This window comes from Poeciliopsis prolifica, unplaced genomic scaffold (assembly GCF_027474105.1).
Source record: "Poeciliopsis prolifica strain line A6 unplaced genomic scaffold, Auburn_PproV2 SCAFFOLD005, whole genome shotgun sequence".
NCBI classification, from domain to species: Eukaryota; Metazoa; Chordata; class Actinopteri; order Cyprinodontiformes; family Poeciliidae; genus Poeciliopsis; species Poeciliopsis prolifica.
The window spans coordinates 10,635,145-10,647,602 of NW_026562380.1; the positions used below are offsets into that span (position 1 = coordinate 10,635,145).

A 12,458-nucleotide genomic window follows, 5' to 3' on the forward strand; every position below is an offset into this window, starting at 1 on the left:
CCCAATGTATATTTGAATTTCCTTTGTATTTTTTCCTTTAAAATTCGCATATGCCTATGCAAGATTTTTTCAAACTAGTATTGATACGCTCCATTTATCTGTTTCTTGTAACATGCAAGAAATAGAAAATACCCACATTCACCATATTAAAAGGTGGGGGAAAAAATGTGACATGGGCATCAGTGATGAAACCTTTTTGTCCTTTTAAAAAAACAACAATTGTTTTGATGGTTCATTTTGCTGCAGCTAATTTGATTACCCTTAATCAATCTAAAGCACTTATGAACACTTAATTTAATATATTTATCACATTTGATATTGTGTCAGCTAGAATTTTGTTTAAAAAATGCTTTATTTATTAATGCAATAAATTAATTCATGCGTTAATTTATTGATTTTTATTATCTAACTAAAAAAAACTCCATTGTGGAATAAACAACGTTTTGTTACGTGTATTTTGCCAGACCGGACGTGAGTCGACGTCATTTCTTTGCGTCCCGGGGCAAGTAAACATTTCCGCTGTGTCGCGATGGACTCAAACAAGGACGAAGCGGAACGTTGCATTAAAATAGCATTAAATGCGGTCGGTAATAATCAGCTGGACAAAGCCAGAAAGTTTCTGGAGAAGGCTCAGCGCCTGTTTCCAACAGATAAGGCCAAAAGTAAGTCGAATAAACTCCTGTTTGCTAGCGATGCTGTCTAATGTGGAGGGCCAGAGCTAGGAGACCGAACAAGCTAATGCTAACATAGCCGTCAGTAATAGATACAGGCCGTAACTGGTACTTGTAGTTTTTTTTAAGCCACCACCAATTTCTTATTTAATATGTTTACTTGTTTATGACCTTAAATCGGGCTTAACTTACTCAGTGCCGGTGCTGAAGTTCCCTGTAACGGTAACGATGCTAAATGTTAGCGTACTAAAGCAGCGGATTAACTCAAAAGGCAGTATTGAAACGACAGTATAATGGTAATTTGCGCCCTCTTGCAGACCTGTTGGAGTCTTTAGCGCAGAATGGGAAGCCTCCAGACGAGAACGGCAGTGCTGTAAACGGAGGTGGACCCGGCCTGAGACACCGCGGCGAGAGAGACGGAGCTAATGCGTCTCAGGGCCCCGCGGAGTCCGACAAATCTTACACAGCAGAGCAGCTGGAGGCGGTCAGAAAGTGAGAGCACATTCATTTTTTTTTCTTTCTGATGTGTGTCGTTGTCTTAATCACAAGCTGCCTGGTCATATATTGACATGTATGTTGACAAATGTGCAGCGTTTATTCTCGTGTTAGTGATTTACAATGTTGAACTCCATTTCCTGGTGAATAAGCGATAGTTTTTTGCAAAAGAGTTGTGATTCAGATCAAACCTTTTCATCTGATCATGTATGTAGAAGAAAAATTGGACAGAATTTATAGAGTGCCTTTTCCATTCATACCGACCTATCTATGCCCTTTACACTACAGGCATATTCACCCGTTCCCACACACACATTTTTACACAAAGTGGCAGATCAGTAGGCATCTTGGGGTTCAGTTCCTTGTTCAGGGGCACATGGACATAAGATCGGAGAGTTGGAAATCAAATCCCCAACTTTCCAATTGTAAGACTACCACTCAGCCACAGTTTCCCAAATTAAACTTACAAGTGTTTAAATAGTTTTAAATATTGGATGATTTAGTTCTTCAGTTCACTCTGAAACATCTGAATGGTTGGGATCCTAAAGCACAAAACATCACAAAAAAATGCTTAACATTCTTTAAAAAAAGATCTGTCTGTATATTTAGTGGTTTAAAAAAAAAAGAAAGAAGTAAATCTTAAACATTTAGAGGACACAGGAGAGACCCTAATTGTGGTTTTAATTCAATTCTAAAATATGTTTTTAATCCCAAATGACAATTAATTAAGGTTTGCTGGTACTGGGACACGTTTTTGTTTTGGACTCAGAATGCTGTTTAACAGTTGCAGAACTGGAGGACTGAGCTTTGAGAGCTGAGAGAAGCTGACACCCGTCCCACATCAAAGAATCCAGCAAATAGTCTGAGTGGTTAGTGTTCTGTTTGTGCAGGTTTGTTGAGAAATGTATATGTAAAAAATACATACTTTTTAATATTACAATTACTACAAATATTGAGTATGACTTAAAAATTCACTAGAGAACAGTGCAACTCATGTAACAGCATACATTTTGTGTCAGTTGGTCACACGGCAAGATATCTATTTACATTTGTTTCTTAGGAGTGCTTGCTTGGGAAATTTGTTGACATTCCCTAAGTGAACCTCCAAGCGCTTGAGGAGGGAGCGGCAGAGAACGGCTGGCCGAAATTAGCGTAAATAAGTTGGATGAACCTTGAGACAGGCACTGCTCACTGCACGGAGCGCGAATATCCAATATCCAACTTGAAAACAAGTTCGCTGCAGTAGTTTTACTGGCACAAATCTATACAGAGTGCTCATAAAGTAGTCCACTTTGGTTTGTTTTGGAGCAAGATGGTGAACTCTGGATGACCTAAAAAAATCATTTTAATATCTCAGAAACCAAAGCTACACAAACAAAAAATTTAACTCTGACTATTTGCTGGATTTTTTTTGACATGGGTGGGGTGTCAACTTCACATAGCTGAGTTAGAGACCTCTAATCATTTTTCAAAATTTTAGTTAAGATATTATATTGAGTGTGTCCTATCTATTTCGATAACTTAACACTATTTTGTTATTTAAGTTTTCCTCATCTGTTACCTTGGCTCTAGGCAGTGGAATGTATTAACTTCTCAAATGTTTCTAAATAAAATGAGGAGATGATGGAAATTAACACTGAGCTGAGACTCGGCTTCTATTCACACCCAATGAAAACCTATGAACTAACTGTGAACATAATTCTTATTGTTTTTTTTTTTTCCTTAATCAGCTCTACTCTGTGCAAAGTCAAATATTATCTATTCAGTGACCAGGTCAAGACAGCCAGATTGCTTGTCCCAAATCATAGGTTTTACTGTCAGCTAAATTATTCTTTGCAACATCCCAGTATAAATTTTCCAATGGTAACTGAAGTGTGTTCCCAGAGTGGTTGCAACACCCCTTGTGGTGGCCTTAGTCCATTGAGGTGCTTTGTCCCTGACCGCTGCACTTTTCCTTTCTTTTCTTTTGTTTGTTTCAAAGTAAATTCTGTTCATGTTGTAACAGAGACTTTTATGTTTAATTTAGGATTAAGAGCTGTAAAGATTACTACCAAATTCTGGGAGTGGAAAAGTCAGCTTCTGAGGAGGACCTTAAGAAGGCCTACAGGAAGCTCGCCCTGAAATTTCACCCTGATAAAAATCATGCGCCCGGAGCTACGGAGGCTTTCAAAGGTAAGCTACGTGTCTCCATGTGTTTTCTGTGCCGTTTCTGCAAACTTGTAATAACAATTGCTCTGTGTGTCTCTTTCAGCCATTGGCAACGCCTACGCTGTTCTAAGTAACGCTGAAAAACGAAGACAGTATGATCAGTATGGGGAGGAGCAAGCACAACCAAGCAGACACAGACATCATCACGATTTTGAAGCAGACATTTCTCCTGAGGACCTTTTTAACATGTTCTTTGGTGGAGGCTTCCCAACAAGTGAGTGGAGGCAAAATCATATTAACAACATGCAAGGGATGTTCAGTTCTGCTTCTAAATTCATTGTGTTCTCTGGTAGTGGGGTATTACAACTAAACAGTTCCAAAAACATGTTTTTGAACACGTTTCTTCCCCGTAAAAACTATGTCCGTTTGGCACTAGACGTCTCTCAGTACATAATAAGAACTTGCTTACACTCACTAATGACACATGGTGACAGCTCTAAGTGCAGGTGTTATGGCTGTGCTGCACAGTCAAACTCTACCCCGCAATAAACAGCTCATGTTTTTAAGTTCAAAGGTTGTTTTTGTATTTGGATGCTCTTCCAAGAAATATCTCAAAGTGAAATCAAATCAAGTGAGACTATATGTGTCATTCTTTATAAAAAATTTAAAAAAAGTCTGTCTAAAGCTATCATCACATTGGTTTAAATCAGTACATTTGAACAAACCTATTGTGGTCGGTGGAGTTTAGGATTTTAGTTAAATAGCAGCAAACTTGCTGAAGTGCTGTAGAACTGCTGGTTATATTTCCTGTTTGTTTCCTGATTTGCATAGTAGAGCATTAACGTCTGACAGAATCACACATGGTCACTGGTATGATGGCCCCTTTTAAGGGATATAACATATCGCTTGACTTCTAGTAATATTACGCTAGAGTTTATTTTTGATCTTTTTTGAAGCAATTCTTCTTTTACAAATATATATATTTTGTAACGTAATGACAGCTCAGAGATTTGGTACAACTTTGCTGCATGATTCAGCCTGTCACAATAAGCGATAAATCAAATTACGCCATTCTCCTCCTGTCTGTCTTTCTACCAGACTACGTGATAAAAGGCTTTGCTCTGGTGCATGAGTCTTGACTGACTCTTCCTCTTATTGCCTTAGCTGTGAACTCTTGCATCAGGCTCCTGGTCCGATAGCATGAGACTCCTGCAAGGAGTAGCAAGTCAGAGAAATTCGTATTGAGTTTTTCATGTGCAGTGTTCTGTTGTTAGTTTGCACTTGTTGTTTACAAAAGTCCTAACTGGCAGTTTTGCCTATTTTCTCCATCTGAGACCAATGATTAATGTTTTTCTATGGGACATTTTGTTTTCAGAGACTTAATAATCAATTTTATTTCTTGTTTTGGTTGTGTGGAGGTTTTTATTTCAGTTTCATTGATTTATTTATGTTGTTTTGTTTAGATCTTTTGGATATTAAAAATGTCTTCCAGTGCTAGCATCACATATTTTAGAAATTATGGTTTTGTTGATCTTTGAGAGGATGTATTTGCTTTATAATGCTATTGCCATTATGTTAGTTGAAATTGTCTCAAAATAGCAAAATTATCATCTATTTCAATAATTTGTGGGAGAATTTAACGTCAAGCAAACTTTATCATTACTGGCCTGTTCTGTTTTGATACATATTTAAAGTATAATGACTGGTTGGCCTACTGTTCTGCTGTATGCATGTGTTCTGCAGAATACATGTGCAGGATGTTCTGCATATACAACAAAATACTAAATATGCAATGCAGTATTTCACTCAAATCAGTAAAACCAAAAGTTGCAGTGAAGTCCTGTAGATTTCTTTAAATGAATATTTGTTATTCAGTCAGATGATGATGATGTTTAACTGTATTTTTGTTTGTTTGTTTTCTTCTCAGGTAACGTCCATGTTTACAGGAATGGAAGAATGCATTTTGCACACCAGAATAGACAAGAAAGAAGAGAACAGCAGAGAGATGTAAGCTGGATTTGCTACACCTTAGTAACGCCTGGTTTAAATAATCGTATTCTTTGTCATTAAACGCCATCTCTTTTTCTCTATTAACAGGGCGGCTTTGCTCTGCTGGTCCAGCTCATGCCCATCTTAATTCTCATTGTTGTTTCTGCTCTCAGCCAGTTGATGGTCACGCAGCCTCCGTACAGCCTTAGCTATCGTCCGTAAGTGTGGTGGGGAGGGGGCTGGTGGTTACACCAAAAGTGTTTCAACATCTGTCTGACCTTCCCTGCTTTCTGTTTGTCAGATCAGCTGGACATATTCAAAAAAGGCAAACGTCACACCTAAAGGTGCCTTTCTACGTGGGGGACCGTTTCAATGAAGAATTTACAGGCAATAACCTGAAGACTGTTGAAAGAAGTGTAGAAGAAGACTATATCTCTAACCTAAGAAACAACTGCTGGAAGGAAAAGCAGCAGAGTAAGTCTTTTACAAAACTGGTGTGGATGGAATATGACTATATTGAAATACCAGGTCTGGACACTTGGTTTGTTGGACTGCTGACAGAGTATTGTACCTTTGACATGCTGTTCCGGTCTTTCAGAGGAAGGCTTGCTGTATCGTGCTCGTTACTTTGGGGACTCAGAGTTGTACCAACGGGCCCAGAGAATGGGGACCCCTAGCTGTTCCAGACTATCTGAGATTCAGGTCATACTGGATGGCTAGGAGAGACTTGCACACACATGGGTATGCTCACTCAGTTTTTTTTTTTTTTTCCTAAGAAATAGCTTGTAATATTAACCCACTTTCTTGTTAGTCAGAAGCTTTTTCTTCTTTGATTTGCCTTTTCTTATTTTATCCATTCACCATAATTAACTAAAACACCTCAGTCAGCTTTTTTTCTATTGTTAATGCTGCTGCAAGCAGGAACTGACTCCTGATACTGAAGGGTCAGCTCTGTTTTTCAGAGGAAAAACGTCACCTGATACGTCACTCTCATGGATCTTGAGCAAAGGTCACATCTTTGCAAAATGGTTGATTGTTGGGGATTTTTTTTTTTTGTTCTGGAAAACAGACTTCTGACTTAAGTAATAAGTTTACAAACCTATAAAACTTTAAAAGTAGCATCTTGTTATTTGAAGAATAAAACTCCAGATGTTTGCTTGTTAAAGCTGCCTCTAAATAAATAGAATATCATTGAAAATGAATTTGTCTTCCAGTACGACTAAAAAAGCTAAATTTATTTAGATTCTTTAAACACATATGTTGATCTATATATCAAGTATTTATTTCTGTTCGTTTTGATAATTGCCTTACAGCAAGAGAATTTTTTTTTAATTAAAACAAATAAAACTATTTTTATAGGCCTACATAATCATGGTAAAGACTGCTGCCTTGACCTTTGTCCATTGACACCCTCCACATGGAGTGCAAGCCTTTATAGGTCATTGCAGGGAGCTGACCCTTTAATATTGTCTCAAACATGTTCATAGAAAGCAGAGTGGAAGGAAAAAATGTGGTAGAAAAAAAGGCATTTTATTATTTATTTCTTTTGTAGCTGTTTTGCCTAACTGTGCCATTGCTGTTGTCACAAAATTCCAGATCAGTATTTTAAGGTAAATATCTAACTCTTTCTGGTGTCTCTGTCTTTATAGTTCGTCGGTACTTGAATCTACTGGGAAGAAATGAGTCTGAGCCCACTCTAATTGGAGCATATTTCTGCAGCAAACCAAGAGAATCTAACCAAGCCTTACACTCTGTGTGCAGAGGCGCCTCTAAAGGGGCCTCCCTGTCACTCCATCCACTTCCTGTAGAGCTGCGAGAAGCTTTGAGCTGCCTGCTGACATTTGCTTCTCCTCCTGTCTCAACCAGTGGTGAGAGTCCGATGGGCGTCATGGCGGAAATTGAGCGTGCTGTTATCTGTTTGAGTGATAAAGAAGGCTGCTGAGATTAGCTTCCTCTGTCCTGATCTTTTTATTTTTTATTTTTCCTGGAGAAACCTGAAGGCCTTTCTTCACTGATAAGACAGTCTGAGCCACTCTAGAGGAATAAAGTTTTTGTCATTTTTATAGTTCTTACCGATGTAAATACTCATTTTACTTAACAGTGCAGGGGATGGTAGTCATTTACAAAACTGTTTTGTGAATTTGCTTGTAGCCTGTTGGATCATAACTAGTAACAATTGTTGCACAAATAAAAGGAAAGCATATTTATTAAATTAACAACCTAAAATTCTATACATTTGTTTGAATAAAAGTTGTCCAATCATTGATTGGTGTCTCGTTTGTTTGTAAACTGAGACTTTTTAGTGGGTCTTCAGCATAATCTTAAAAGAGCTGTATTATGTAAAACAGACTTTTTTATTGTTACTTTATGTTATAATGTTATTCCCTCATCATAAACATTCCTGGAGTGTTGGCCTGACTCTTTCATCCATGTTTTGTTACCTGGATTACCTGAACGCTTGCTCTCACTGAGTTCCTCCCTCCACGCGTAGCTCGTAGTTGGAGCTGTGGTCTCACAGAGCATCATTTCCCCGCAACTCCACCTCCCCGTTTCTTAAGGCCAGCGCCGTCAGTAATTAGCGAACGCCTGGTGAAACTGCGCATCTGCTGAGCTCATCCTGCAAGCTACTTCCCAGTACGTTTCTCAGAACGTTGTTAAAGGCTTAATGGAGGAACTTTGGAGTCTCTGAAAGAACAGGAGCTTCTTAAAGAGACAAGATGTTAAATTACAAAGTGAAATTGTTTATAAGTCACCTTTGATTTTTGATTTTTTTTAATTAAGCTGAAGGTAAAAGTTATTTGATTGTTACATAAAATGGCACTGGACTTGTGAAATACATAATAGTCCTTTAAAATGTATCACTCACTTTGAAGGTTTTAAAAAATTGAAATTTTAAAACCTATTAAATTAGGTTGTAAATATACTTTTTTCATTCCTTGGTTGTCAGTCTTAAATATTTGGCATATAAAATTAAATCATTGTCATTTGAGGTTCTAAGACTTAACTTAAATTCACCATAGTATGATAGATTTATTTATATAAATGTAGATCATAATGTTCTTAGTCTCCCAAATGTAATCCTTGGGACACTAAGATGAAGACATAAATGTGGCCACTTATATCTTCGGTGTGACCAGAACTGCAAGGGCAGTTCTTACTTGTTTTCATTTATTTATTCAGTTTTTCAATAAATAAAAGTATTCTGCAAAGTAAATATAGGATACTAAGTGAGTTCTTAAATGTAAAATGTGCTTTAGTCTTGACATTTGCAGAAACCCTTTCAAAATTATGTACACTAAGTGCATTTTGAAGGCTGCTGATTATTCCACCTGAAGGAAAGGAACACAGGAGAGTAAGCATTGGAAATGACCCATAATGTAATGTAGTAAATCCTGAAATAAAATGATGTGAACAAAGAAATCAAATAAGCCTCAGAGTAATAGAAAATAGTTTATTCTCTCACAATCTTTTAAGGTAAAAAACAGTTTCAGGCTGGTAATATGTAAGATTCGTTGACACATTCCCTAAAAAAGTGGAAATCCACACAATCATATAAAAGAAAAAGGACTTGTGTTCAGACACCTGCAATCAGGTGAGTAGCTGCCATGAGATAGTTTGGTCCTTCGATTTACTACATATTACAATTGTTTAAGGACCTTGATGTCAGTGATGTCAGCACTTTAGTGCTCTTGAGTTAGCAGCATTCTTCAATCAGCAGCTCTCCAGAGCTGTACAGTTTCCTCTTGATGGCCCTGAAACTCCTGCTCAGCCTCAGGGTTTTGTGGTGCCTCGGAGACATTGCCGACGGAGGCTTTCCACCTTTGAAGAGTTTCTGCACCCTGGGCCACAGTCCTCCGGACTCGAGCCTCAGCACCAGGGTCACATGGAAGGTCGGGACCAGGCTGGCATCCACTGCTATTTGATCCACAGTGCACAACGAGCCCTGATCCCCCCTTTCCACACACAGGTCGATCATTGCCCCCCTCAGTCCGCAGGGCTCATTGACGGCCAGATGGAGCAGCTCTCGGCTGATGTTGTACATTAGATGGTCAGGTAGAATAAGTTTGGAGCAGCACAGGATGGGTGACGCATTGTTAAGGCTTTGTGTGATTGTGCCCACCACCTCTGCAGCCAAGGTCTCCTCGAGGGGGTAACAGAAGAAGCTGCAGTCGGACTCCGACATGGACAGGTCTGCCACAGATCCTGGGACAAAGAGAAAAATAGATTAGATCAAATTTATTTTTATTGAGCACCGAGGAGCAATTTGCTTTGAAATTAGATGCAGAATATACTAGAATGAATTTAAAAAAATAATTAAGATGCAAAAGGGTTTCATTTAGTTGCTTTTGTGTTTTTCCAGAAAGTAATAATAAAAACTAAACATGCTCACCGGTTTCACTCCTGCAGTACTGGTCTGCTGAGGGCCTCTGATTGAGCCTCTTCAGCTCAGTCAGCTTCTGCAGCAGGTTGCTCCAGGACAGCCTCTGGGCCCTCCGGCGCTCCGCTGGGGACGGAGGAAAACTGCCATCGAGAGACTGGTGGCAAGAAAAAGACATTTATAAAAGAAATGCCTTATTTCCAAAAGAACAAGAGGGGGCGGGGGGGAAGAAAGTGCTGCTCTTTGATTGCACACAAGAGCAAAAACAAAAAAAGAAAGAACGAAAGATGGTGGCTGTCACAGTTGGTCCTTCTCCTGCTCCTGAGTCCGATCAGCTGGAAAACAGGCTCTCTAACAAAGGGACAAAGCTTTAAATACCCACGCACGCTGGCCCCGTCCATCTGATTTCTGAGCCAATGAGGTTTTAGCTCACGTCCTCAGCGCAGTATCCTGCCTGGTTACCGTTGCTACCCCTTTGATGGGCTGAGATACCCTCCCCCACAAACCTCATCCTCATAAGTTCATAATGTCCACTTTATAGTTGGACATTCAGTGGAAAGCGAGTTTACAGACGCTGCCTGGTGCAGATCAGCACAGAGCAGAACTATTAAAACACGGCGGAACACGCAGCTGACGAACCAATTGTTGTGAATAGTTGAGCGAGGCACGTATTGCACGTAGAGCCCGTCTTTTTGTTAATGGACAGGAGGAGAGGCTCCGCCTTTCTGCTGGCAAACGTCAACCAGCTCAGTTGCACGTTTACAAACGGCTCTGAAGTAAAGCAGGAGCCTTTACTTCAGTCTTTATTTCAGTCTACAATAAAGACTGAAGCCACTGCAGGGACAGATTACTCCAGAATAATCCGGAAAGTACAAATCTTTCTTGAAAACCAGTAGGCTCTGCAGTCTTTGTGGCTACGTCATTAGTTTTTATTTTTGGTTAAAACAAAACATAAATGAAAACATGTCATCTCAGAGAGCTTTTCTAATCCAAACAACCAAAACTTTATGAGTAACTCCTCTGGCTCCTGTCATTTAGCACGTACTTCCATTCAACCCCCCAAGAAACTGAGACTCAGTCGCTTCTGTTTGGATAGTTCCCTCCTCCACCTGTTTACTTTACATGGGTTTCCCTTCTGCTTTCATGGGAATTGCTTGAAACTTTTCACACTTAATGCACTGCAGAAGAATGTGTTTGTTGCTGTAAAAATGTTTCTGCTCACTGATTTATTCCTTTCTTGCTCTTAATGTTGTTTCAGAGCGGCGAACAAGTGTCTTGTCTCAAGCCAAGACAAACTTAGAAAATACAACATTCTTTTTTTCTATTTTTTTTTTTATATATAGTAGTTAAAAAAAATAACATGGTCCTCCTTTTTTCTGATCAGCCAGAAATTTAGGTAGGCCTCCAGCTCCTGAGATGCTCACCATTGTTTCAATGTTTCATCCATAACAGCTCTCAATGTGGTTCTTTGGAGCCCTAAAGTCTTAAAACAGGATCCAAAGTGTGGCCCGGGGGCCATTTGTGGCCCCTGGATTGATTTCTTTAAACTCCGACTGCAATTCAAAAATGATGCAAAGCTTGTCTTCCAGTACATGGGGTTGATGCAGTTAAGATTTTTTGGTAACACTTTATTTGACAGGGTGTGCATAAAGACATGACACTGTCATAAACATGATATGACACCTGTTATGAACGTGAAGGAATCTTTATGAAAGTCTACGACATGAAGTGTGATTCGGTAAATAATGACGCTTCTAATGCAAAGTTGCTCTAAAAGTTGCATTGAAAGTCCATAAAAAGTGCCAACATAGCACTAAAGTATCATTGTTTACAAAATAATGCAAAGTTGGCACTTTTAATGAAATTTGAATGCAACGTTTAAAGCAACTTTGCATTAAAAGTGTCATTATTTACAGAATCACAGTCATAGATGTTCATGAAAACTGATATGTTTTCATGAAGACTAAAGCACATTTTACATTCATGTCATGTGTTATGTCGATGTTTATGACAGTGTCATGTCAGTCTTATGCACACCCTGTCAAATAAAGTGTTACCATTTTTTTTTTTAATTATGGCAAAATATTATATACAAATGTAAATGTTCTTTAAAAATTTAAAGAAGGGGTATTATGCAAAATGTACTTTTTGGAGCTTCATATCACGTTATAACAATTTTCCCTTATCAAAAACATACTGGGGCTGTTGCCTTGGTTCTTAGATGCATATCTGAGGAATCTCCTGTGGTAGCCATTCGGGGTGTCTAAACATTTGCTCATGCAAATCACAAAAGCTTTATTTGATTAAATTAAAAAAAATACAAATGTTTTTCTTTTCTTTGACAATTTTGGACCACATAAGAAGCATGGACACTCCTGCCCTGAGGGGATTTCAACAAATCTATTCAAATCCGGACTGAAAGGTCTTTTTACCTGTCAGCTCTTTATGGAAGGAAAGATACAGCGAAGGGAGCTGACATCAATCCGCTGGCTTTTTTTTTTTTGTCTAAGTTGTTCAGCAAAATACTCACACAGCCCTTGTATTAGCTTTTGAAAGGAAAAACTGAATGGTATCAAACACCACCAATGTGCTCAATCTTATTTTCTCTAATAAGTTGTCAAACGTCTCCGCTTTTCATCTCCTTCCATGATGTTGGTGTGATTTTTGACAAGCAGCATTAGTGGAGGTGAACTCTGGCTGGTTTGGTGATTTATATTTAGGGTCCCTCCTGGATTAAAGAAAGTTATGGTGAGTTTCAGGAAGTTTCTTCTGTAAAT

The 12,458-nt window shown here is 38.7% G+C and overlaps 2 protein-coding genes across 2 annotated transcripts; one reads left to right on the top strand and one right to left on the bottom strand.

The window, feature by feature from the left end:
• The first annotated feature begins 502 nt into the window (after positions 1–502).
• Positions 503–7,567, top strand: dnajb12a (DnaJ heat shock protein family (Hsp40) member B12a). Its single transcript, XM_055029812.1, has 9 exons — positions 503–662; positions 989–1,163; positions 3,193–3,338; positions 3,418–3,588; positions 5,242–5,321; positions 5,412–5,521; positions 5,605–5,777; positions 5,902–6,044; positions 6,953–7,567. The coding sequence occupies exons 1-8, from the start codon at positions 530–532 to the stop codon at positions 6,021–6,023; spliced, it is 1,110 nt and encodes a 369-aa protein (XP_054885787.1). The 5' UTR covers positions 503–529; the 3' UTR covers positions 6,024–6,044; positions 6,953–7,567.
• Positions 7,568–8,740: 1,173 nt separating this feature from the next.
• On the bottom strand, positions 8,741–10,092 carry LOC129359883 (DNA damage-inducible transcript 4 protein-like). The gene is made up of 2 exons (XM_055029821.1): positions 9,694–10,092; positions 8,741–9,506 (listed from the first exon to the last, which is right to left on the bottom strand). The coding sequence occupies exons 1-2, from the start codon at positions 9,857–9,859 to the stop codon at positions 8,998–9,000; spliced, it is 675 nt and encodes a 224-aa protein (XP_054885796.1). The 5' UTR covers positions 9,860–10,092; the 3' UTR covers positions 8,741–8,997.
• Positions 10,093–12,458: the final 2,366 nt, after the last annotated feature.